The sequence below is a fragment of the Pezoporus flaviventris genome, unplaced genomic scaffold (genome assembly GCF_033815535.1).
Source record: "Pezoporus flaviventris isolate CSIRO_AGI_PZ_B2104156 unplaced genomic scaffold, CSIRO_AGI_Pfla_v1 ptg000008l, whole genome shotgun sequence".
NCBI classification, from domain to species: domain Eukaryota; kingdom Metazoa; phylum Chordata; class Aves; order Psittaciformes; family Psittacidae; genus Pezoporus; species Pezoporus flaviventris.
In genome coordinates, this window is record NW_026892556.1 from 1,129,810 (window position 1) to 1,157,482 (window position 27,673).

The 27,673-nt window shown below is 45.4% G+C and overlaps 1 protein-coding gene across 2 annotated transcripts; it reads right to left on the minus strand.

Annotated features, from left to right (window-relative positions):
• Positions 1-1,093: 1,093 nt before the first annotated feature.
• Positions 1,094-27,551, minus strand: KIAA0319L (KIAA0319 like). 2 transcript variants are annotated; one of them, XM_061449801.1, is made up of 21 exons: positions 27,321-27,551; positions 25,975-26,141; positions 21,012-21,700; positions 15,840-16,131; positions 15,015-15,116; positions 14,061-14,158; positions 12,844-12,931; positions 12,277-12,369; positions 11,649-11,781; positions 10,705-10,933; positions 9,601-9,724; positions 8,949-9,081; positions 7,997-8,145; positions 7,540-7,691; positions 7,223-7,361; positions 6,889-7,048; positions 5,084-5,226; positions 4,130-4,252; positions 3,555-3,645; positions 3,145-3,236; positions 1,094-1,808 (listed from the first exon to the last, which is right to left on the minus strand). In XM_061449801.1, exons 2-21 carry the CDS (start codon positions 26,114-26,116, stop codon positions 1,621-1,623), a joined length of 3,360 nt encoding a protein of 1,119 aa, XP_061305785.1. In that variant the 5' UTR covers positions 26,117-26,141; positions 27,321-27,551; the 3' UTR covers positions 1,094-1,620. The 2 variants fall into 2 exon arrangements, with proteins under 2 accessions (XP_061305785.1, XP_061305786.1); XM_061449802.1 differs by lacking the exons at positions 21,012-21,700; positions 27,321-27,551 and having other exon boundaries at positions 25,975-26,100.
• Between the last annotated feature and the right edge of the window lie 122 nt (positions 27,552-27,673).

A 27,673-nucleotide genomic window follows, 5' to 3' on the forward strand; every position in this document is an offset into this window, starting at 1 on the left:
GGAAAGCGGGTGCAGGAGCTGCCTGGGAAGGGGAAGCCTGGCTTGGAGCAGCAGCTGCTGTGACACAGACAAGGCTGAGGGTGGCCCTGGCTGTGACGCAGGCAAGAGAGAGACAATTGCACAGCCTCAGTCCTCAGGAGAGCTGCAGGCTCCAGTGCTGGTGCCTGAGGAAGGCAGCCCAGTGCCCAGGCAAACAAACAGCAGCAGCCATGACTACATTCAACGAGGGAACATTCCCCCTCATTCAAGAGTGTTTAATCTAGCTCAACACGTCAGTAGTGCAGCAATATACAACTGAGGAACTTACAGCCTTTCGGCTTTCATAGCTCAAAGCCAATGAAACAAGTTTCCAGTTTTTAAACACAAAGGCAATAAACTGCCCACCCATCCACAGAGTAGTGGCATCCTTCATGCCAGCGAGAGGCTGATTTCTGCAATCCACAGCAGCACAGTGAAATAAAGGAGCCAGGATGGTCACACACCTGCCTCCCAGAGCCCAGGCAGCAGAGACATGGTCCCTTGGTGCTGGCACTCACCATGGGATGCCCTTGGCCACAGTTCCCTTTTCCACCAACTAAAGGACACCAGCACGTTGTTAGGAGCACAAAGGGCTCTTCATAAGGCTGCTACTGCCAGCCAGAGGGAGCAGCCAGCTGCTGGGGACTGAAGATATCAACCTCTGTTAGCCTGGGTTGTGCAAATCTTAAGAACCACCCCCCAAAGCCAACCCCCCTGGTATATAGCATTTCAGAACTGAGATATGGTTAATGTCCACACTCACGGACGGCCTGGCGACCAACAGAAGCTGCTGGGGCCACTGAACAACATCTCACAGCTTTGGAATTAAGCCAGATATTAACCACAGGTACCAAAGGTGGGTACCCAGGCTCTGGTACCCAGGAGGAGAGCGTGCTGCAGGAGGGGGTCTCCTAGCCCAGCCAATTACCACAGACAGGTCAGCTTTTCACACCTGAACAGGCACCAGGTCATCAACACTCCCAGTGAGTACAAGCTACAAACCCCTCTCCTACCTGCAAGAAAAGGAGTGTGACCATAGCGTTTCCCCCTCCTCTACACTCCAAAAGCAGCCAAGTGCATGTGAAAGGACAAGTCTATATTAAAATAGTGCTGAAACCATTAGGGAAGGTGGGAGTAAACGTTCGACAGCACAAGTAGCCCCTGGAAAGCTACTGGAGCATGAAGGGAGCTCAGAGCACAGCTCAAAGCACAGCCTTGACCTTCCTCCTCTGAGCTCCCAAGGAAAGAGAGCTGGAAGTCCATGGGTGTTTCCTCCGCTGCAGTCTGAGGTGACCTAGGAAGGTCCTGCACATTCACAGTTGCTCCAAGTGGTTCTGTCCTGTCGCTCTCCAGACACCAGCTCTGTCCTTTCCTGATGCCTCACCTGGGGCTCACAGTTGCCTTCTCCCTTTGATCTCCCTTGAAGTTCAAATTCAAGTACAACCAGATTTAACTGAAAAGAAACCCACAAAACCAAAGGTATTTTCTGTGAAACGAGTTAGCAGCGTTGTCCTAATCAAAGTGGCCTCCAAAGGCCCTTGTAGGATAGGGACGGGAGTGGCCTTTCCCACTGAGCTCCAGCAAAAGGCCGCCTGAGGGGAGCTATAGGATTTCCTCCCTCTGGTTCTTGGGTTTGAGCATCACTTGTCCATTGCGCAAGGAGCCGTTCTGGCTCCGCAGCAGTTTCCCTTTCTCATGGTCAGGCCATGTGAAGATGGCTTCATCGCTGTCCAGTTCAGACTCCGAGTGCATCAGGCTAGTGTTGAGGACCTGGGATTTCTGTCTGCCACCTTTGAAGGAGAGAGATTCTCAGGTCAGAAATACTTTTACTACTGGTCAACAACCTCACCTTACTCCATTCCTTTTCCTATCATGTCAAAGGAGCAGCCTAATCACACTTTCCTGTGTGGCTGAAGCCAGTGACCCTGTTTCAGATACTTTGGCATGATGGGGCCGCCGCCGCTCCAAGATATTGCAAAGCACAACAAACAGGTAGGAAAGCAACTGACATTACCAGAAGGGGCTGAGAATATATGTGGGAGCTTGTCTCCCTGACCTTGCTTGGGGCATTGCCTAGAAAGCTCTCTGAGTGCTAAAGGCTGTAGTAAAGAGAATATGCAAGTGTGTGAGAAGATCACGGTGTTCTTACTACCCTCCCTACTCTCATCTCTGCCTCTCTTGCCCAAAAAAGATAAATTAGCAGGATGAATTTAAAGCAAGGACAGGAGAGAGATATTTACTGTCAGCAGAGGAAATATTTAAATTGAGCTTTTCCTTAATGGAGAAATGCAACATTTCCTCTGTTTGCAGAATGCTCCCTGGACATACCTATCAAGCAAAAAGACTTTAGTCAGCTGCCAGTCTCAGAAGCAGCAAGATGAGTTCAGTTACCAGAGAGCAAACGGTAGAGGCACATCTGCTCCAGCCTGCAGAACAATAAGCCCTTCATTTAACAGTGCAGCTCTTGTGTGCAAGGTGACAGACACTCAGACTAAAGCAGAGTTGGGTGCTGAGGGAGGAAAACACCCAGGTTTTCTTCAAGGGTATCTGTATTTATGAGCTGGGACAGCCTGGCTCTCAGAGGAATTGTGTCATCAGCTCTGTCGCTGCAATGCCCTCCAATGCTGCTCTTAGGGTCTGCTCACTTTGCTGGAACACCATTAAATGGGATAATACTAGGAGGAGCAGTTATTTTTCACTAGCCAACAAGGATCAGGGACTGTTTTCCATGCAGGTAACCCCTCCTCTAAACAAAACCAGGGTGCACGCCCTTATTAGAACCACACATTTCAAACTACCAGAACCCAGTGCAAAACTAGAGCAAGAGAAGTTATAGTCAAGACCCAGGTTTGGGCTGCCTGGGTCAGGCTGCTCTGCACAGCTTACATACATCCACTTACTACTTCTGTGATACAGAGACGTTAGGACCAGGACAGTTTTGGCTCCAGTTTCTGAACCAAAGGGATAACTTGACTGTATACAGATCTGAAACAAGCTCTCAGATCTTCTGAGACTCGTCAGTGCCTAGCATCACGTTTGTTTCACTCTGTGATTTTACGTCCACTGAGGAAGAGTGCTCTTAGTCAGCACTCTGGAAACGCTGAGCTCTTCCCTCTCATGTTTTACCTGCTTTGGGATTTGGTTTTAGCTCCAGGCTTTCTTGATCCGTTGCATCCAAAATCTTGTATTTGCTTTTTCTCTTGGCTTTTCCTTTTCGTCTGAAGGGGAAGAAAAGGAATTAAGAGGCAGTCCATTTCTAAAAAAGGCTGAATAAAAACCAACTCTGATCTTAAAAGCTTATTTCAGATTACCTTCACATCAGAAAATAAAACATTGAAAACATTCCTTACTTGCACATTTTTAGGTTAATCCAAATCTTGCTTCTTAACTGAACCCAGACTTCTAGGACTTCAACGTTTCACTTGAAACACTGACAGAGTCCCAGGGCTAAGCAGATGACCTGCTGGGTTTGAATCTTTCATCTAATGCAGCTCCTAAAGCACTGACAGAGTGTGGGGTTATGGCCTCAGTCCTACCTTTTGCAACAGCAGATCACCATCCAGGATAAGATTCCAAAGGCAACCACAATGACAAAAGATGCAATGATCACATACAGGACGCTCCACTCTGAAAGCAGAACACCCCAGAGACAGACAGTTTAGCACCTCACACATTTGATGGTGTGCACTTTAGATGACTATTCTTGTGGGGAGAAAAAAGGCAGGCCTGACCCTTTGCAGAATTAGAGGCTACCACCCATCACTGACAGCACCACTAACTCATCCATGGAAGCCAGACTCGCTGCACAAGGGCAATGTGTGTTAATTGCTTTCTCGTGGCAGGAAAGCCTCCGTAGGGGCACGACAGAAAAGGGGTGATTTATACATTAAGAATGGACTCAGATCTTATAGTGAGTGCTCAGTGAGAGGGTCTGAAGAGGAGTCCCTTCCCTATCCCCTGCCTAGAAGGTTGTGTTGTGAAACTGGGGCAGGGACTTGGTGAGAATCGTGTCAGAGATACTGTGAGAAAGGTGCCTGCTACTCTGCCCACCCTGGCTTTCAAACACTGTTTGCTTTCCACAGATGAACAATCCCAGGGAGGTTGCACATACCACAGTTGCTTTCACCATCTCCCATCTGCACCCTGATGAAGTTCTCCATCCAGAAAGGGTCACAGATGCAACGCTTGGTGAAGGAGTCACAGCGACCATGCTCAGAGCAGTTCAGCTGACACGCTAGGGACCAAAACCAGCAAGGTGAACTAGAAGACTCACACGTGAGGCAAAACCAGGACATTACAGTTCAGTAAGGACAATTCCCATAGGCTCTACTTCAATCTCATAGATGAGATTCATAGCTTAGCCATAATCACAAGCAGTAACAAATGCAAACATATGCATGTAGGCTCATCCCAAACTAAAAAGTCACACTTCACTAACAACATAACACACATAATATGCTAAGAAAACATTGCCTAATAAATTGTGAATTTGATATGAAAGTTATGGAATTTGTATATTTGTAATGGAAATGCTTTTAAATAAGGTTTTGATTTCCAAATTCAAACCCAGCCTGCAAAACAAGAAACAAATAGATCCTTTAAAAGGACCAACGGGAACTGAAGAGAGGCTTTTGAAGGCCACAAAACCGTAAGATCAGGAAGTCATGAAAATAATTATTTTACATAATTCTAGTTTAAAATATCTAACTGATCAGCAAATGATCCTCACAGGATGGAACTCATAAAAGAAAAACACTGCTAACGCAAAGCTGTAAGAAAATGATGGAAAGAAAACATTTCCTTCAGACTGATACATGTGCTGCAGAGGAAATGAGTATGTTCACAGCTACCAAGATCTGCAGTTCTATTGTTTGCAGTATGACACTCATTTTGTTGGCTCTATTCCATTAACACAGTATTTTAGTTTTATAAGGATCAATCTGCTTTTGATTTTGTGAATTTTTATCTTCCTAGCAACACAAGTAACCATTTACATAAATAGTGAATAGACAGAGCCAATGGGTAAATAACTGATTCATGTGTAGTCTAACAGACTCTTACTTACTGACTGTGTTAATTTCCAACGCTCTGAAGATGAGGAAGTCTGACTGTTGTTTCCTTAGTTCGTTTTTTAGCGTCCAGGCTACCTCTCGTCCTTTGAATATCTGATGGGGAGGCTGGTTCTGCACAAAAAACACCATCTTCGTGCTGGAATCAGACAAAAATCATTACCTGCTGCTTCTCCAAACATCAGGTAGAGAGCCATTCTCCCCAGTCTGTCATTATTCAGCATCCCAAATTTATCTGAGGATTAGACTTCTGGCTCCATCTTGAAAGCAATGATGGCAGAGCTGGCCATACAGCACAAGACCCTTCAGGACATTTGAGCCACCCATATTCTCAAAGGTAGGGCTGGACTGTTCATGAGTTTCCTTATCAAGCACATCTTTGCATGGTCATGCTAAGCATGCAAATCTCCAATCTTTAAGGTCATCCCATTTTCATAAACTCCCTCCCTTAGACTTTACTACACACAGAACTTGGAGGCTCATTTAACTGCTCAGCACAGAGCTCCAGCATCTGAGAAGACAGTGAAGGTTTACAGTCTTTTGCAAAGCTTTGCTTAAATGCACAAAGCATTCTAGCCAGAAAAAAAAAACTACAGGTGTAGAGGATACTGTATTCTGCATCTTTTAGTGCACTAACATTATGACAGAAGAACTTGCTCCCCTAGGCTTGCTCGCCTTGCAGAGCCCTGCATATCCTTCAGATTCACTGAAGGATGCTTCACATTTACTATTACCAGTGAGCCTATGAGTCAACAGCATGTTAGCAAAGCCCTCAGAGTATGTGAACAGCAGCTGGGGGAAAAAGATCTTTTTTAAACAGAACAAGCTACTTTGATAGCTGAGGCAAAAATGGGATCTTCAAGCCATCTGTCAGAAAATAATCTGTGCTTTTGTAACACATCCCACACTTTTATTTACTTAATAAGCACAGGAGCAGATGAAGCGTTAATTGCAAGGATCCCTTACTTGCATTACTCAGTGGCCTGGTCATGGCAAAAATAGGTAATACTACAACAGAAAGTGCTGGCTCTTCTCTTCTGAGCTCTTCAGGTTTGCACGGATAATGAATTCTGATTTTACTGCTACAGCAGGCAACGTGGACACGAAGGAATCGATACGTTACAGAACTCAGGAAAGTGTAAAGTACAACTGCAGATTTATTGCTGACTTGCTGCATGATTTCAAGCATGTCCCTTAAATCTTTTTCAGTGCTTTATCTACCTTAAAGCTACTCAACTTTAGTAAAAGTTAAGTGCAGTGTTGCACTTATTTCAACAGATTACCACTCTGCCCTTGATAAACTGTTGCCATGCCACTCACATGCAAGTTCAGGCATCCTCAAACACCCCTACAGCAACGATGGACCACTGCCAGTATGGCCATATGTCCAGCTGCTGTTGTGACAATGCTGTAGTACCAGCAGCTGAAGTTTCCTGCAGAACAGTGCATTACCCTAACCAGCCATTTGTGCAGAGGTAGAAACATCCTTCAGATAGTCTTCACAATTTTCAAACCCAGGTAAGATTAGTTCTTAATGTAATTAGTTCTTGAAGTACAGATTTGGGGGACAAAGACATTAGCAACAGCAGTTTTTAAGGACAATGCATCATCTCCAGAGGGGAAAGATACCAGAGACCTGCCTGGCAACACACCTTCTCTGACCCGAGCAAGCAGGAATATCACACGTTAAGCAACATTTCCACACATTCCACTTGTCCAGTCTATTTTCCAAGAGAAAACAGCCCTTGGTTTACTAAACTCTCAAGCAATCCCCCTCCAGGTAGTCCCAGATGAGCCCTACCTTTGCTCAGTGTATGGCTGGATCTTTTGCACAGTGATGTCCGAGTCGAGGACCCCCAGCAGAACGCCTATCTGTCGGATGAACATCCCCTTCTGCCTCTCGGTCAGCTGGCTGACATTAACATCCAGAATTATCTCCACAAGGTTGTTTTTCCTAGGATCTAGTGCAAATGTACATAATAGAGATCCTTAGAACTTCTATTTAACAGTCTGGGGACAAGTCAGGTTTCTAGTTTCCAGAATTTCTGCTTTGAACACAAGATTACAGAATCACAAACAGAAGGCTTGCTAGTTCAATGTAGGCAACTGTGCTATAGCACAAACCCCAGACTCACCAGGTTTGACTTCCACTGTGGTCCTTTCCACATCACTCTCTCCTTTGGCATCTGTTACTCTGAGGTGGAATGTGTAGGTCCCTTCTACCAGATTGGACAGGAGGAGGACAGGGTGATGGTCTGAATTATTTAAGACTTCCTGAAAGGCAGAGCAAAATAAGCAGCAGGAAACAAACTAAGCATGATATCTCATCATGCTTGGGGATATCACTACAAGGTAACATGTACAACGAGCTTTATAGCTCCTCAGGAGCTGTCAGTGCTCCTTTCACCGAGTTTGTGCTGCACCAGACTGCCATTTAAAAAAGAAACCTCACCCCAGCTGCAGGGCTCCCCTCGTCCCGTGTCCACAAGTAGCTGACAATTCCCTTATCGTCAGAGGACTTCGATCCATCTAACTCAGCTGTACTGGTGGGCAGGGTGATGACAACATTACCAGCAATCTTTGCAACCGGTGGCTTGTTTATTTCTAAGCAAACAAAAAGGAAGCAGCTGGAGTAAGAATCTGGTAACATCTAATCAAAAACTACTGCCTTAGATCTCCACTCTACCCCAGCAATCCTGGCTGACCCTGGGAGAAGAGAAGGGAAATTACAAACTGCAGGATTCAGCTGAAGATACTGTCCCTCCAGAAAAGGATAAACCCCTGACTTAAGAGAAGGCCATTTCAGTGCTCTCCACATTATTTTGCACCCATTCCTTCCTCTTATTGTGCCTCTGAACAGCTCAAAGGAAACCTGTGTCTCGGGCAGCTCTGCTCATGGCTGGACATACCTTCTTTGACGATGACGTTGACGGAGCTTTGGCTCTGCAAGTTCCGCTCATCTTTAACTGTCAGAGTAAACTCGTATGTCCCAACCTGAAGGCCTGTTACAGTGGCAATGCTGCTGTTGGCATTCTCCAGCTTGACACCATCCGGGCCCCTAACCAAAGCACAAGAGGATCAGTTCAAGCTTTGCACAGACCACAAGAGCTCACACCAAACAGGAGGCTTGAGCTCAAGCAGGGTTTATGGGGATGCAAACAGACAGTTGCCTAGAAATACAGTGTCCATGACAAAATGCAAAATTATTTCCTCCAGTTACAGCAACATAATCAAAAGAGGAAGTGCAGCATTCAGAATAAAAGCATAATTTCTGGTGGTTTTGTGTTTTGGTTATTTTTAAACCAGGGGAGCACTGATACCAGCATTCAAGTAGGGCTTAAAAAGTAGTACTTTCAGCAGAATTGGCTTGTGAATTGCACAAGCCATTTTTTTACAGAACAAGTATACAGCAGAAACAGTTCATTTCTAAGAGCTTCACACACTTTGCTTTAGCAAATAGAAAAAGCTACTGCAAGTTGCTCACAGACTTTTTCCTGGATTCCCTAAAGCACTTCAGTGTATTTAGAGTCTGAAAGGAAGCGTGACAATGAGACCACCACTGCCCCATTCAAACATTCTGCAAAAGCATCAACTTAGAAGGCCCTGCTGTTGCTGGATTACAAGAGTCTCCTTTACAAACCACAACCACGCTTCGTCAGGCCTAGAGATGAAGGCAAAGCTACCTCTAATGCTCTAACACAACTCCACCTCTCTCTAATTAAAGATAACATAAACATCTTTCTAGTCACTGGCAAAGCTTGTCAGGGCCAGTGACCAGGATTTAACACAAGCAGGAGGAGTCTTGTTTTAAATTAAAGCCCCAGCAACATGCATAAGAACAAGTTGGAAGATGACACCCACCGGGTTTTTTCCCAAAGAAAGGAGACTATCTTCTGGTCATCCGAGCTCTTGCTGCCATCTAGAGTGGTGCTGTCCACAGGAAGAGTTAATTCTTTATCTGGACCAGCATCTGCCTTTGGGGGCTTATTGTTCTCTGAAAAAGGACGGAGTATTTTTCATACACACCACAAACCCCAGCAATAAGAATTTTTTCCATGATTCCTAGTATATTCCTTGCTCATTATCTCAACCTTGCACTCAAAAGAAAGTGATGTTAAAAGCAGATCAGTGTTTCAGTCACACATCTGCAATAAAACAAAAATAAGATATAGGAGCTCTGATTTTTCCTCTCATTCTCTAAAGACTACTCCACTTTTCCTGCTCCTGTCCTGGGACCTAGCACTGTGGGCAGAGACAGCTGCTTGGAAATACAGTCCTGCCATTACACTGGGATAACATCAGTTAGACTACATTGTGTAAAATAAGAGAACAGCCTAGAAAGGCAATAAATCAACAAATATGAATATCAGCAATATACCAGCCCAGAATAGTCCTAAATTAGAGCAGCTTTTCTGAAGGCAGCCCAAAGCTACCATAAACTCTAGAGTATGTCAACAGATTGATGCTCACCTTGAGCCTCTGGAAGTGGCAAAAGCAGCTAATGGCAGCTTACCTGGCTGGACTATCACAGTGACCTCTGCTGTGGACTGGTGCCCAGCAGAATCAGTCACTATTAGCTGGTACGTGTAATCCCCTTCTTGCATTGCAGAGAGCTGCAGCACTGGTGTTCTCACCCCCTTTGAGAAAACATATTCGTGTATTAAAAAGAATCCTTATGGAGAGGAAAACAGAGAAGAATCTGCTTCCAAAATAACTATTATCAGCAGGTTCTAGGGGCTTATTACCAACTCCTGCTATGGGGCCAGGAGTCTGTGCCCCTTGAGCATACAAGGCACTTACAGCTAAATTTATACACAGCAACACGAACACTGTTGTGGAACGTAACAAGAGTAATGCCATACAGGTGCTCACATCTGAGATTCAGTAGTTAGCAACTCAAGCAAACCCTGTGGGGAGCCCTTTGCAAATCATGCATGTCGTGAAGCTGATCCATGGATTTTCTTATTCTATAGATTTGACAGTAGTAATAATCTGTAAAAGAAAAATGATGACATGGAAACAAGTTCCATCTTACGCTGTTCAGGACTGAGGAGTGTCTGGCCAGTATCAGCAAAGTTTAGGCTCCAAGGCTCAACTCAAAAGATCTGGTACATTGCATTTGCCCAGCTTAGGAAATGCTTCGCCTGGTACAACGGGTTATCCTGTGTGTCTAAATGCCATCCTGACCAGCAGGTACTTAAAGGGTCGCACAGTCTGGCTTCCACACCTGCTTAAGAATCCCTGCTATACCATCGCTGATTCAGCTACCACCGATGTTCTGAGAAGTCAGCAAATGAACAGAGAAAACATGCTTCCCTAGCAGCCACAGAGGTTCAAGTGAAACGGGTGTGATCAAGTTATGCTGAGACCTGTTGCATGGCATTGCTCAAGAAAGAAAACAGGATGCCAGTGAAAACCTGCAGCTAAACTGGTACAGCTGAACCACTAAGCCAATACCAGCTTCGTGCTGATTTAGTTTTTATATATTTAATCGTCACATGCTTGCTCTATAGGATTATCAAAGACATTTGCTAACAGTCAATTAAAAATGGTTTGATTATAGAGAAAAAGCCAGTTAATCAGTAACCCAAATTGAGTCCTGGAGACCTGCACTGACCTGCATCTCCATCACCTTCCCTTTGCTGTTAGGGCTGAGCAGCCACTCATAGCTGACAATGCTGTGATCATCGGTGCTCTGATTCCCATAGAGGGTGATGGAGTTCTGAGGCAGGGTAATCACTTGGTTTGGGCCTGCATTCGCCACTGGAGGATAATCCACTGCTTTGTTCACAGTCAAGTTTGCAGTGGTGGAGTTGCTGGCACCATCTGAGTCCACGACTGTTAGACTGAAGTGGGAAAAGTAAAAAGTGAGAGCAGTGAAGAGTCATAATCATCAGAGCTGAATACAAAACACTGGCTGGAGTGAACTGAAATCAAATGCAGGTAGTACTACAAAACAGAACTGCTTTTTGCTAAATCCAGATGTGGAAATCAACCTGATTAGTTCATATACCAACTGCTTAAGAGGAGATAAGCATTCAGCTATAGGTACTCAGGTTTATTTTATTTTAAATAGATCTGGTGATGCAGGCCATGGACATCACACCAAAACACAGATCAAAGGGAAAACATAGAACAAACAGGAAAGTAAAATCAGCTACTCTTTATTACTCAGGTACGTGAATAAAACCATTAGGCCTCATTCACTTATCTGGGACAAACACACTGCATTTAAAAACTGGATTTAAGGCCTTGCATTTCTTCCTAAGCCTCTACTCAAGCAGTTTAGATTTGATATTTCAAGAGACATTTTGTAGTGCTGGCAGACCATTCGTTCCCTTCTGCCATCATCTTAAACCAGTGCTACAACATAAGAATAAAAAGGAGCTGGATAGCTTCTCTCTTCTGAAGTGAAAAGCTATAACTACCTGAAAGTGTAGGAGCAGAGAGAAGACATCATAAAATACAGTTCTCTCCACACTGATTTGTTTTTTTCAGGAATCTTGTAGGTTTTACTCTCAAGGGATGAGAATTGATCAACTTTTCCAGGGAATAACCTACCTGAATGTGTAATTCCCGGGTACCAGGTTGGTCAGTGTCAATATGGCAGTATCACTAGAGACCTTCTCCTCTCGCAAAGGACCCTTCAGCTCTTCCCAGTGATAGCTGACAATTTTATCGTCATCAGTGCTTTCTAGTTATGGAAGAAAACGCACATACAAGGAGTTGGGAAATGCTGCTTCACAAACCCCAGATGTTCAGTCCCCAAATTCAGTACTGGTTTAGTGGGCAAAGGCATTTTTGGTGCAAGCCCAATTCCTGTTTATGAAACCAGACTAACGCTTCAGGAATCTCTGATGCACAGATAACCCAAACTGTGTGCTCTCCTCCACCCTGTTTGACAAGTATACTCAAACACCCTTAATCCCAGCTTTCTACATGGGCTGGGGGAAAAGGAAAAACCCAAACCAAAGCACTTACAAGATAAAGCTAACTGGGAGTAAAACAACCTAAAATTATTTAAAGGAACTCCCCTCTCCTGGCAGGAGAGGCTGGTTCTTTTCACCAAGGTGTGTTTGACAGTGTCACAGTTCCTCTTAGACTTCTTCCAAAGGGCCAGCCCAGAATCCAACACACAGAAGCCAGGCTTGTTAGACAGACTGCTGGATTTAAAACTGCAGGTACTCACGGCTGCCATCAATAACAGTCGAAATGGTTGGCAGTGAAATCTCCTGGAACTGTGGGGACACGATGGCAATAGGAGGCCGATTCACCCGAGGCTCTGCAATGATATCCGAGCTGTTACAATGACATCTACAGGCAGATCATGATAAAAAGCCCTGGCCAAGGAACTCTACAAGTAAAACTACTTGGCCTTTGTGTGCCAGGAGTAGCAAACAGAATACGTACTACATATCCTCTTTCATCTCTCCAGCCCTATCTATACCCTCAGTCCTGCAGTCAGCGAGTCCAGAAGAGGAGTCCAAAGTGTGGAAGTGCTGTGGCCACAGCTCCAAGACAGCCAAGATCAGACTGCAGAGAACTGCACAGTCAGTGACAATGATTCATGCTTTCAGCGTTAGACACCAATCTGGGGAAACAGTGCCTTAATGCACATACATATATCTTGAGTTTACAGCACAACGAATTTTCACTACGTCAAACCACAGTCCAGTCAAATAAGCCAAACACCACGATGCAGGTATTGGTTTGTCAGAGACAGATGAAGTTAAAAGATACAAAGCCAGTGACTCACTTGGATTCACCGTTACGTTCACATAACCCTCTCCACGTGCATTCTCCCCATCGACGACGACTTTGAATTCATACAGACCAACAGTAAGCTGGAAGGAAGCACAAAGGATTATTTACCTTCAGGATGGTCAAGAGCTATTAGAAGATCAAGTTACCATGTTTTAGCACACTAGCAGCATAAAATATGGGCAATTATACTTCAACCTACGCACACACAGCAAAGGATGGTTTCCAAGCCAAAAGGTATTACGTATCTTAATTTACAATGGGCTGTGCAGAAACCAGGCTAATATTTCTTTGTACCACAGGTGCCACAGGCTTGTCAGTCAAGATTTATTTTCTAGCAACAAGAGGCCAACAGAAGAGATATAAGATTAGTTCAGGTTGTCTGGTCACAGGAATCTGTATGAGTGGACTGCATTTCAGATGAGAAAGGCTGAATGGAAGAGAAGAAAATCTCTTCTTTGGTGTTTTTACACAGGGAAGTATTTCTTCTCTTCCTTTTAGGTGACATGGATCAGACAATAACCCCTTCATCATTAACTATTGAACAAAAATGAGAGCATGAAGGAGGACTATGTGCTGGACAATGATCGTGATATCCAAAAACTCTGACAGACATGCTCCTTTTGAAAGACTTTCACCTGCATGATATCATTACTAAAGCCTGTAGATGCTTTCTGAGTGCAGCAGAATCCAAGATGCTCAAAGGAATGTCTCACAAATACAGAACTGTATATTCACACAATATTTAAAGCCATTTCCCTGTTAAGAATCCTTTCAGTGTTAGAGCTTGTCTAAAAGCAGCAGCCAGGGACATGCTATGAGAAACTTCACAGCTCTCATTAATGGAGTCAGCAAGTCCCTTTTTCAGTGGGACTTCAAGGCTTCAGACCTGAACAAACCACCACACTGCTTCAGAAGCAGAAATATTCTCAACCCTTTATTAATGCTAAATTGTGCCATTTGTATGGCTTGACACACTGCTGTAGGCAGCTTTTAGATCCCAAAATCAATTTCTTCCTTCCCTCATGCCAGATCAATCTCGTTTTTATAAGAGACTTAGAAGAGGGCTTGCAGTCAAATGTTGGCTGCCTGCCCATCATGCAATTTCCTATTCATCTTGAAATCACACACAAGTCTTTCCTGGCTGCCAGGGTCCCCATCTTCTCCACTTAGCATTTAACACAACAGGATACGAAGCAGCAAAAGCTTTACCTTAGACAACTTGAGGGTCTGGGAGTGTTTCCCTTCCATTTCTCCACTGTAGTCTTTTGGATGAGTGATCAATTCCCACTCATAGGAATAAGTGGTTCCTTAAAAAAAAAAAAAAAAGATCCAGACATCTGTTTTTAAAAGACTCTCTTTCTGTCATGATAAAAAAAAAAAAAGCAAAGGTATTAAACATTTACAAGGCACATTCTGCCACACTATGGAGAAATAAGACAGCTTGAAGTTTGGGCTGCAGCTTTTTGGGAATATACCCAGGAAAAGAGACAATCTGTGCTTCTAAACACATGTACTCTGGAGCCAAAACCCATCTTTCAGCCTCTAAGGCATTAAAGAGCTTTGGAACAATCACAGCTCCGGGATAATGAGAGAGAAAAGTTGTATCATATCCTCAAGTCCTGCAGACACAATGTAATGTCAGTTTTTGAACAAGAATGCATCTATCCCTGTTGCTGTACAATACGTAACATGCTCACCTTTCCTCTGCAGCTTCCCACTGCCACTGTGGACAGAGTTATAGATAAGAACTTTACAGATACCTGTGAACAATCTGCATGATGAAATGACGAGTGTGATGAGCAGAGAAATGTGTTCCTCAGTGTGCCAACCCTCCCAAATCAGATTCCAAATCACCAAATGAGAGATCACTTGCTAAAACAGCTAATATCCTGAATAGATGCTGAAGATCCACTGCTTCCTCAATAGCACTCGAGAACATGCCATCTCCCAAATCTGACTTTGTAGCACTTTCAATGTTTTTTGTGCCTGGCTATTTTCTGTGAGAGGCAGCATAAGGTAATAGCACAGGATGAAAAGCACCCACAGGAAAGTGTTCCCTGACAAAAGACATTTTCAAGACCATCCTTATTTAATGTCCTATATAATGCCCATTTGCCATTTCACCATCACAAGCCCTTAGCAGAATTCCCAGGGAAGCCTTACCAGGTGGTTGCTCAGGGAGCACAAACGCATTCAGCTGAACTTCATTCTTTGGCAGGGTCACTTCGACGCTGTCTCCAGCGGAAACCACCAGCTCCTTCATAACTGAGAGGGAGAAACAGAATTGAGAGAGGAACAGGGAACATAATTAAATAGGTACATCAAAACTGCCTTGGTTTCAGTCTGTGGAATGAAAACCAGCTACAAATGGCTGTATTTTGTAAATAATCCATCACTCAATATAGTTCCTGTTTCAAGTTTCACTGTCATTGTTAATGCAAAAGCACTAATAGGGTTTTAGAGTTTTAAGACAAGCCCAAAATGGCTCAGTCACCTCTCCCTCTTTGCAGGCTCTGTGCAGCTCCTGCTCCCTTTCTAAAGAGTTGAAACATGACCTCAGGCCCTGTACAGGGGAATCTATTCACCCAGGCCCAGAAAGATGGAAAGGGTTTTACCTGACAGGTTTTCAGCAGTGAACCTAGCTGCAGCCCCATGACACAGCAAGACAAACACTGCTATTTACCAACCTGCAGCTCCAGACCCTCATAAATAGATGAAGAATCCATGGTATTTTGCTTTTGAAACACTGCCTGGGGGCTGAGATTTTTTTTAAAACTGCATAACTACGTCACTGAGCATGGAACCTCAACATTCAATCCTGGTCCTTTCATTTGTATTTTCTTTTCAATCCCTGTCTTTCCATTTCATTTCAAATAGGTAGCTTGTGGTTAAAGACTATGAAAACTACAGCCAGTGGCAATTTCCTTCTTGTTTGTAGCATTAAGGTAACCAGAAAGTTGACTGCACTTCAGGTGCTCACGTTCTCACCTGGAGTGGTGGCAGGAGTACTTGGTGACGCAGCAGTGGTGGTCTGGGTTGTAGGAACACTGCCATTTGTGGGAACTCCACTTGGCACAGAAGTAGCTGTCTGCATCTTCGCTGTGCTTTTCACTGGCACAGGGCTCACTGTGGGCAACACATCTGAGGAGTGAGGATGGACCAAAGAATCATCTGGCTGCCCAGGCTTCTCAGTCTTCCCTGTGGCTGTCAAGCCCTGTGCTACAGGACTGGAGAATGTAGCCAACACTGATGGTTCTGGTGCAGATGTTCCTGCATGGATCTAAAGGAAAAAGCTGTCTGAGTTTGACTTGAACACCGAATGCCAGTTTTATTTCCTGTGTTTTAAGCTCACTTCACCTCCTCCAGTTAGAGGCTGAAAAGTCCCTGTTTTTTTTCCCAGAAGCAGGGTATTTTATTGCTTCCTCTTTTCTCCTCTGCATTGCTTCTCCATGTTCTTTCTCCACAGCAGGCCATTTCTAGCTCAGCTGAACACTAGTTAAGACCACAGATTTAACTACAGCACCTTAAGTACCATGGCTGCTCATGTGGCAAACACAACGGAAGATCTAGGCTCATAATTGCAGTGAGTGGAGCTAAAAGAGAGGTGGGGTAAGACAGAAGCATGAAACAGGGACCATTTGGGCTATTTTGTCCATGTATTCTAAAGCCGTGCAGTTGGCAAGCAGGGAGCAGGAGGATTGCACTGGCATTTTTATATAATAAATCACTGCAGCAAGAGGAAATTCGTTTCAGAATCACTCTTCAAAGCAAGGTGAGCTGCCCCAAGCAGCTCCCTGCGTGCATGCCTGTCCTGGGTTCAGCAGTAGCAGTCATGTTTTTTCCTTTGTGTTAACTGGTGCAGTGCTGTGTTTTGACTTCTAGTTTTGAGAACAGCGTTGGTGAAGCCGATGTTTTCGGTTGTTGCTAAGTGATGTTTACCCTGACCAAGGACTTTGTGAGGCTCATGCTCTGCCAGGGAGGAGGGGAAGCTGTGAGGAAGCAGAGACGGGGCGCCTGACCCGGGCTAGCCGGGGAGGTATTCCATACCACAGCACGTCATGCCCGGGGTGGGGGGTAACTGGGAGTTGCCCGGAAGGACAGGGGCTTCCGGGTGGAACTCGTTTTCTTGGCCGGTGGTATCGTATTCTCTTCCCTTGTTATTTTCCCTTATCATTGTTTTAGCTGATAGTAGCGGTGGTGATTTGTTGCTGGACTGTTCTTGTCTCAACCCGTAGGAGTTGCACTCTCTCGATCCTCCTCCCCGTTCCTCCGGGAGCGGGGAAGGGGAGAGCCCCAGTGCAGGGAGGGGGGGGGGGAGACGAACACGGACCTTGATTGTTGTCAGCTTGGCACCACTCACTGGGAGTGAGTGAACAAGTTACCTGACTGGGTTTAAACCACGACAATGCCACAGGAGATGCTGCTGGGGCAGGGAGCTCAGCTGGAGGGCAGAAAGCTTGCTCACATCCATACAGGATGAGGCACTTTATTGAAAACAATCAAAGTGTCAGGAACAATTTCCTTCCTTTCATCACAAAATTCCTTTTACAATACCCAGCCCCATTCTAGCTGTTAGCCTGCCAGGCAATACTCTTGACAATTTGCTTTCCACCATGAAGAACATGTGTGCAGCAGATTTTGTTGAGCTAACTATTTTGAGAACATCTGCTAAATATTTCAAATGGAGCCATTTACCATCTTAGACTTGGGAAGTGTTTTGGAGCTGAATTACCTACCCCTAGAGGAGCTGATCAAAAGCTCATATTGGAGGAAATATTCTCAAGCTTTTACACCATGCTGTTGGGCATTCAGGCCAGGAAACAGGCACTGGAAAATGCTTTAGACCATAGGGCCAAATGCTGCTCAGTGAATGGGCTGGGCTTCAGAAAACACTAAATGCCAGCTGAAAAACTCAGCCCATGTTGCATGTATTAAACAGCCAGCCAAGAGTAGCAACAAAAGCAGCAAAGGCTTCTCTGCAAGAAGTTCTTTTTGCAGTTGGGGAAATTGTTTTCTCTCCCATCTCTCAGCTAACTTTCCTTCAGTCACCAAATATAAAACATCTCAATCCATCAGTAGGTTTGATTAATATCTCAGCTTTATGGACCAAAGAATCAAATGCTATTTGCTAGTGTAACAAACACGAGCTGTTTTTCTCTATTTGCTTACTTGCTGATGGATTTATCTTTAACAGAAGTATGGATTCTCTGGAACAAAGATACAGGCAAAATCCAGCACACTGCTCTGTTCTCTCCCCATTGGCAGGCTCAGGATTGTGGCTGCCCCAAGCAGTATCATTTTGCACCCATTCATAACTCTGGTCAACTCAGGATACTGTCTCCCTTTTATCCAGGTTAGAAATGCTGGCATGAAAAGAGGAGCAGGAACTCAAGACAGACTTTGCATGGGAGCAGAAGGTCTGCTTGACTTCACACCACTATGGGACACCACTTTTTGCTTAGCAGATCAGCATCTACCTGCTGGGCACAGCAGCCAAGGCTCCACTTTGGTAACATTTTCAGTGAGTTGGATACTTCCTTGACTTACTTCTTCAATGCCTAAAATAACCCACTTTACAGTTAACAGAGATCCTCTTCCTTCCAGAAGTCTTTGGGATGAATTGACAGCCAAATGTCTGAGAAGAGCTGGAATTAGATACGCTTTGCCTGGGGCAAAGTAACAGTCAAAAATGCCTCATGCTTGCAAGCTGAGACATTTCTTATCTTCACTCCATAACCCTGAATTCTTCAAAGCACAGAACAGAAGATTTCATTCTTGGGGATGAAGGAGGAAGAGACTAGAAGTTTGCCAGCTGTCGTACCTCATCAGCTTAGAAAGTAGAGAGAAGTAGCATACTGGCCTGAGTGAACATAGGAGTATCAGACACTTTTGATTCCAGCTGCTGCCTTTGGCCTGGGACAAGTGACCTGGTGTCTGAGACTCCTACATGTGTAAGGCAGAACTCAAACAGCTACACGCATCAGAACCCACACTGAACCTGTGTTGAAAGCAGAATATCTGTAGAATTTTCTTTCGTGTTTTTAATTTCAATGGGCCTTACTTTGCTAAGCCTGGTCTGAATTTACAAAATAGGCTCTTCAGCTTAGATTGTGTCCTAGATGACCTCTTTGTAAAGATCCCTGACACAAACTTGTGGTTAATGTCACAAAACCTGGGCTGGCTGGCTGGCTCCTCCCTCATAGGGTAAAAGCACCCAGCACTAGCAGGAAGCATGACACCAAGAGTCAAACACTGGGCTTGCTAGGGCCAGCGGTAGTCAGAGCTGAGTGCAGGAATGAGCTCTCTGGCTCTGCTGCAGCAACTCCACTTTAAAGGCTGCAGCCTTTCCCAGTCTGCCTGCAGAGCTGCTGCAGTGCTGCAGCAGCCCTTCACATCAGCAGTGCTGCACTTAAATACTTCTCCTGCTTGGCTATAAGTGCTGTATTTTAAAATTGCCAAGTATTTCTACAACAAGGAAGAAAAAAAAACCTGGTGCTTGGAAAATGTCAGTCACTTTAATGCAAAAGCACAAATTCTCTTCCTTAGTTAAGGGCTGATGATCAGGGGGCACTCTGGTTCATCTTGGTACACTCTCCTGCACCCACCTCTGGTTCCATAGCATGGGTACAGTAAGACCAAATCTAGCCCGGGTGAAGTTGTACTGATGTCAGCATGTGTGTAACTTGCCTTATTTTGGTCCATAAGCAACCCAACTTGGAAAACTCCCTGCTTTAGCACTGACCTCCTGCAGAGGCTGGCCTCATCCCAAGTACACGGCCCTGAATGTTATCTCCTTGGCCTGAATTAAACTGCTCACAGATCAGAAATGCAAGGACAGCTGCATAACTTGCTGTATAATTTTGCAGGTGAAAGTTGGATGGTTCAATAAGCAAGGAATTAGCCCAGGGCTGGATAGAACCAGCTTTAGCTCAATACTCCAGTTAAGGTGGATTTTTTCATTCTTTCTCCTCCACAAAACCTCCATCCTAAACCTCAAAAGCCTGACTGCCAGGAATTCCATCACATCCAATGTATTTCACTCAGACATTTTTATTTGGATGAACCTGCATTTTGTCAAGAGATACGGACTTCCTTCACAGCAAGAACCAGTAAGGAGAAGAAAAAGATCTTGAGTCAGCCCTAAAAGCTGTGGGGTTCTAGAAAACCAAACATTTGTGAAGCTTTAGTGCATGATTTCACATGCCACCCGGGCTGCCCTGGAGCTCTCAGCAGTGTCACTTGGCTGCTCTCCACATCCTGCTCCGCAGGGTGGTGGCTCAGACCAGTCACAGGCCTACCTGGAACAAGGATTTGAATGCAAGGGAGAGAAACAAATTCAGTTAAGTTTCCACAACAAGAACGTAACCACACAATAAAGGCATTGGGCTTCAACAGTGCCAAATCCTAGAAACATGGCAAAAGGTATTTAAGGAACAATTTCACAAAGCAGAATTCTTTCTACAAACTTCATTTAACAATGTAAACGTGCCAATTTCTCTTTACCATCTAGATTTACTAATTTAACATTGTACATGTTTGGAATAGACTAAAGTGGTTTCATCCAACCAATGCCAACGTAAGCTTCTGTGGATTTGAGAACCTGAAGCAGTCTTCAAAAACAGAAGAAAAACCATGGCATTAAGATGCCAAGCCAAGCAAGCAGCTGATGTGAAAGTACACTGGAAACTCCATGCAGGAGTCCACAAAATACCATATTTAATTGCTTCTATTCAGCGCTCAAAGGAAAACAGTTTATTTTAGTTTTGTGGGTCTAAAAAGGTACTTTAACAGGTAACAGTTTGCAGCTCCCAAGCACTTCCCACTGACATCATGTCTCGCTTTTCTTTCTACCTGGCAAATACACCATGTGATTATACAAGAGATCAGCATTAGCACTACCATGACCTCCATCTCAGCTCACCTTTCCAAAGATAGTTTATCCTGGCTAGGAAGAGGGGGAGAGAAAAAACCCTACCACCCAATAAAGCAAACAAAAACCCCACCCTTGGCCTTGCCTTGTTGACAAGAGGCTGAAAAAAGGCATCCAGAAAGGTATCTTATCACTTAAGGACTTTTAAGTGAAAGTCTACATAAAGCAAATTGAGCAGAAGGGTGACAGCTGTCCAAAGCAGCCCCATTTCAGCCCCAGCAATCACTTACCTGTGCCAAGCCAGCATCATCCACATCACTTGATCTGTTCACATTATTGCTTTTAGGAGGGAACAGGCTTTTGGGTTTCTGCTCTCCTGGATTCTGTCCATTTTTCAGCAAGTCTTTCTTTTCATTTGGATGGCCTTCAGGAAGAGGCCTGTCTGCCACTAAGCGCCTCAGTACTTGATCCTTCAAGAGCTCTGCTTCATTTCGGCTGCTTTTAGATTTGCTGTCTGATGCTCTGGCTGCAGCCTCCTTGCTGGGGCTCACTGCTATATCCCTTTTCAGGAGTTCTACCCTGTTACCTGCCACACTCTGCTTCTGGAATGACCTCCGCAGTCTTTTTGTCCTCTTGACAGGGATGCCCCACTTGTCAAACCAGGTCTTCACATCACCTTCCCTTTGAAAAGTTAAGAAGTGCTCTGTGCTTTTTGATTTCTTTAAAAACACCAAAACAGAGTCAGAGAAGCCAGTCCTGTTTGCCTGACACATGCCAGGGACAGTGCAGTTCACCTGGATGCACATATTTTCCAAGAACCAAAAGGCATCACAGGTGGGGCTCTGGCAGCAAGCAGCCTGACAGGAGCGCACGGTGTGAAACCCTTCCAGCAGCTGTAAATGGTGATCTTCCCACCGTCTCAAACGGCCACCAAACAGGATCTTCCCTGGCTCACATCTAGATCGGTTCCAGTTTGCATCTGGGAAAGGGGAGGGAAGACAGACAGTTCTCAACCCTTTAAAGTAACAGACAGTAGATATTCATCACTGTTGTCAAGATTAATCTAGGGCACAGGAGTAATGTGGAGAGAGAGGACAGGACAACAAAATGAAGGCTTCTCAGAAGCTATACCTGGCCTCAGGACTTACACAAAGTTTTAAGCAACAATCTGCACCTCCTACCAAAGGGACCACCCCCCTTTTTGACAGTAATGGACAGTAAAGCCATCCACAGCAAAAGAATTGAGAACAGAAAGGCTCCTGTATCAGAGAGGACTGCGAGGCATAGCCTGGACAGTGAGGCTGAGGCTACACAGCAAGTTAAGAGGCACAAACTGGTAACACAAATTATGTCATTTTTAAAAGTCAAGTCACTTAAGAGCACAGATGAGCACTAAAGCAGCAACTGCTTTACGTATTTTTTCTACATTTTTCTTAGCATGAAAAAAATTCAGAATGCTTGCAAGGATCAATGGATTAAAGGCTTCCAAAATTCAGAGCTCTGCAGATTAAGGACTCCCTAAAAATAGACTAATGAGCTATGAAGCTGTTATGCTGTGCTGTGTTCATCATCCAAGGGATAACGGGTCACTGGAAGATTACAAACTGTCGCTGGACTCTGAGTAGTGCAGATGTAGATGCTCCAGCTCCAGCTCCCTGTATGTCGAGAGTGGAGTTCTTGAATATAACACAAATGGGAATCTTTTTCTCCATTAAAATAGTCTGAGTTTCAGTTATAATTCCCTGATTCCCATTTCTTGACAGCATATAAAAAAAAAGTTCAGTAACATTACTATCCAGTAACTCTGAATACAGACTTCATGTTGCATTATATCCACATTCATTATGTTTGGAACTAAACAAATAAACAGGCACGGATGTAGAGACTACTGATTCATCTGTCTCCCTGGGAAGTCTCACCCCACTTCTCCTGTCACTTCCAAGTTACAATCAAATTAAAGATGAAATATGCTGGGGCAGAGGAGAAAGACTGCACAGATCTCCATGTCTCATAAACCAAACAGAAGTGATTTGGTGATGGCACTGTGGTGTGTTTTATGATTCTTGGAAGACATCATGCAAGGCCTCCACTGCCTGGCACTACTTGAACCATTTGACTTGAGGACTCCAGCCACAAGGACACAACCTCACACTACTAAGATGGCAAGGAACTCCAATCCTCTGAATCAAAGTGGTATGAAAGTGCAATGACTTTGACCTTAATCTTGCACCATACCTCCAGGGACATGGAAAGTTACAGTACTTTTATAACCTTTTGTGACCTGATTAGCATTGTATGATTGAAGAAAGCAAGTGGAGAAGACTTTTTGTTGTTATTTTTTTGTTGTTAATTCAGTTATCCCAAACACCAAAACAGGTGTAACAGCTTCTGTGCTCCTGGTCATTAAAGAACACACAATGGTGTTTCTCACCCAGAATGGATTAGCCACTTTTTTGAAATGAAGGAAAATGGCCATATTCACCTACCTTTTGTGTGGAATCTCTTGCTACACCAAGAATTTCAAGCAAAAAAAGGAACTACCACCACCACAAGGAAAAGTTTGGGTTTGAAACATCAGAAAGCAGGAAACAAAAGTGACATTTATAGCTTATTGCGAAGCCAGCTGAGTAAAGGCAGTTTGAAGACAAGGTTCCAGAAAGCTAGTATCAGCTGCAACAGAATGCACTTGGGATCTGTGACCAACAGATGGGGGACCAGAGCTCCCTGCGGGTGTCTGAACCCACAACTGTGCAGAAGATGGGGAAGCTCTTCACTCAAGCAACATCCAGCTGCTTGAGTGTGTCAATGAAACTTTGCCTATGCTCCACAGAGAGCAAGCTGGACATCAGCACCTTTAAAGTCATCACCATCCTTGTCACACTTCATCAACACACAGCGCTTCCTTGGAGAGCAAGCAGACAGGCAGCCTACCTGCCCGGGGCAACAACCGGCCTCATTACACTCCAGAGTGCTTGGACTGACAGTCACCCTGACACAGGGACAAGCATCTGGCACTAACCTGATGGGTCTGAAATTAGGACAGGAGATGGGATTGGAGAGTGCACACACACAAAAGTTGTATGTATGTACACACACACTCCAGGCTTAAAGAAACAAGTAGCTATTGAAAGAATAACACTATCACTGGGAATTTCAAAAGGGTCTTATCCATTCAAGCTCAGTCGAGTCTAAAAAAATTAACTTTCTATTAAAGATTAAGCACTGTCCCTAACATATCCCGTGAAAAGAATAATGTACTGCTTCCTACATCCCTAAAACGCCTCCTCCTCCTTGCCCAGTGCCAAGATGTCAGCCCTGGCTCATACACACTACTCAAATTATCAACTTGATACAGAACCCAGTGAAATTCAGCAGCAGCTCTCAAGTAACAGGCTTAGAACTGGGGCACAAACAGAATAGGCCAAAAGTTCCCAGGGAAAACTACCCCTTGCGAAAAATCACCACATAACACAAGTATTAATTCAGCTAAAATGTAAACCCTGAATCCTCATAAGCATCTCTCCTAAGCATGCCAGAGCCATGACTTTGCCCAGATGACACAACACTACCATGCTGAGAGCATTCTGCTCTTTTAACCCAGTGCTATACCAAGATGCAGAGATCTGAATTATATTTTTGGCCAGATTTCACTTCCAGAACTCTGCTAATGCCCACAGAATCTGGTGCAGCACCTGCACTAGGTGGACACGGACCTGCACCAAACAAGAGAGGCAGCTCCAAGTAGCAGCAGAGTTACTAACTCCTCCTGAGAGTGGTCTGGTCTATTCCTTCCAGTTCCTTGTGCTGAAACCACACACAGCAGGCAGATACAGGAACTCAGAGGCTGGGTCAGGCCAGTAAACCTGGTCACTGATAGCATCAACACCAGCAGCTTCAGAGAAAAGCACAAGAAACGTGTCGGCACAAACAGCCCTGAGCACGAGTTCTCTCCTAAGCCCCAGCAGCCAAGCCAGCCTTGCACAACTCACATCACAGGATGCCTGCACAGTGAGTGTGCTTAGTCACTTCTTAACATTGGCTTTGTCATTTTTTTTATTCCCTAATATATCAGTAGAAAAACTGCTGCTCTTCTCAGGACCTCAGGAGTTCCTGCGCCAGCAAAGCAGCTCACAGCAGGGAAACAGAACGGACAAGAACAGTTTCTATTAATATGCTCAGGTTCATGGGCTTCCTCAGGCACTTAATCCCTCCTGATATCAGATTAATGATTAAAGACTTGACTCTATAGACTTTTTAAATCCATCACATGTAACCAATTATGTCAACACAAGTTCCTTTTACACAACTCTACAGCCACAACTCCTCCTCAGCTTATCAAACTCTGCTCCTAAAGTGACACAAGGCCAAAAGGACAAGAACTCTAGAATGGAAAATGTCCCCACATTGGGATAATTATGTCACATGTAATTAGATTTCTTTCCATACACTTCATGGCTTTAACTCTCCCACACAGACCAGCCCTCAAATAGAGCGGCACTCTCCAGAAGACATTCCTGGAGTGACACTGGATGCACAGTTCTATACTTCTACGATATTATTAAAGGCAGGAAATGTCACACAGGAAGTCCAGTCTACAAGGAAACCCACAGTCCACCTGACACACCATCCAAACACACAGTGCTGAGTGCCCTTTGCTAGGCCAGGAATACAAATACATCTTCCCAGGTTCTAAATTAGCTGCTTAAGAATCAGGTCAGGATCTGAACTTTAAAAGAAAGCCAGACAACAAACAAGCAAAACCCCACACAATCGATTACATGAAAGCCCCATACAAGCCACTCACTTAGTTATTTACTTGAGCAAGAGGTTGGTAACTCAAGGTTGAACAGGAAATAAAAAAGCAAACACAACTGCCCATAGGCAAATACAGACTATTGACACACAGCATTTGGGGAGTGTTAAACATTTGAGGGCTGAAAAACCATTCCTGCCTTCCCAACTTGCTTTGAGTAATCCTCAGATGAAATCATTTTCCAGGTATTTTCCACTACAGTAGCTGTGGGACAGACAGATCCTTGCGGCTGACCACCTGGGTACTCAAAGTAACAGGTCCTTATCAGAGCAAGTTAGGGTTAGAAGAAGGAATTCCACCACACCCCACATCTTTCCCACCCTTTTGATGGCTCATTTAGTAACTGCAATAATTTCACTTTCAGAGTATTTTAAACAAGTGAGAGGGACAATATCACAAAAACTACAGGCAGGATCCCAGAGAGAACAGGAGACTCTCACCTGCTGAGGAGCACAAGGCACACAGGCAAGCGCACAGGTAGAACAGCTGCAGACTTCTCAGCTCCCTTGCAGCTTTTCCCAGGCAGTGTTGTGACAGAAATCGGGCGCTAATGCTGAACTTGGCTTCCAGTCTCTTCTCCATGGCCTCTGTGGGCAGCAGCGGGGTTCTAGAAACACATAAGATGAAACGCAAAACATCCACTGGTAGTTGGTATGTTCTTGCACTGATCCTGGCGACGCTCTAAAGAGCACAGAGCATTTGCAGAGGTAAAGGAACATCTCACCTGCTGTGACTTAGTCCAGCTGCTGCTCAGTAACTACCAACATCTGATACGGGAGCAAAATTTGGAGTAGCAAACTTCCCAGTGCTGAGCCACAGCAGACTACCACGAGAGCCCTTCCCCTCATCCTTGGGATTTCCTCCTCCAAACCCCACACTTTCAGTGGCAAAACAGCCAATATATCTACTATGCAGTCTGCTGGATTGCAAAGATACCTGTGAGAAATTCCAGTTCCAAATACACCCCAGGGAACAGACACCCAGGAGCAACATGAGCATAAAACACAGGCTCTGATGAACCCGGCACATCTGCCGGAGATGTCACCGCCTGCACACTGGTGCAGGCTGGTACCAGCCAGAAACAAAGAGAAATAAGAATACAGCAACACTGAGAAACAGGGCGCTGAAGACGTGCTTCGCCTCGGGCTTTGCTTCACAGGGCAGAGATCACAAAAACAATGATAACCCTTCTCAGTCTTCCTAATGCCAAAGGCTCTTTTATAGCCTCATATAGTACTGAAATGTAAATTAGCTTTGGATGATGTGAAATGAAAACATAAATTACTTCACAAGTAATCGATAGGGTCTGATTTTAAAGAGTAGTGAAGCACCTTTAGGCACAAGCAGTTAAAACTGCCATTTCTAGAGAATGAAAGGGAATAGTCACAGGGAACATGGGGGATGTTCTCACTGACAGCCAGACCCACCAGCCCGCTGCTCAAACACTCCTGTTTGTTAAACCCCAAGGGAATTTCACTCCCAACCGACAGCAACGAGCGTGAGCTGCGGGAAGGACGCACACGGGAGGAAAACTTCGCGATGGGAGATGGAACCCCGCGGCTGCTCTGCCAACGGGTCGGTACCGGAACGTCCCCTCCCGGCTCCGCTCCGCCGTCCCCTCGCGCTCCCACAGGGCACGGCCCGGTGCAGGAGGCCGCGGGAACAGCCGGGCTGCCCCGCTCCTGCCCGGCCGGCGGGACACGCCGAGAGCGGAGGCCCCAGCCCGGAGCTGGCTGTCAGAGCCCCAGGGCCGGGAGCGGGAGGAAGCAGCGCAGCGGGTACGTACCAGGGGCGCATGGCGAGGCGAGCCCAGCGGCTCCTCGGCAGCCTCAGGCGGGCGGCGGCACCGGGCCGGGCCTCCAGCGCGGCGGGCCGGGGGGCAGCGCGGCCTCCTGCCCCGCGGCCATGGCGCCAGCAGCGGGCACCCGCTCACCCCTCACCCGGAAGCTGAGCCTTCACTTCCCGGAACCGGGACGGCCTCCGCCGGCGCCCGTTGGTCGGTGCCGGAGCTGCAGATCCGGGGCTCCCGGCGCTCCCTCAGCAGCGGGCCAAGAGGCCGCGCAGCCACAGGGGATTTGCCCACAGGCCGCGCGGGGGCGGTGGCTTCAGGGACCGCCCAACAAGGCGGCAAGCGGTTGG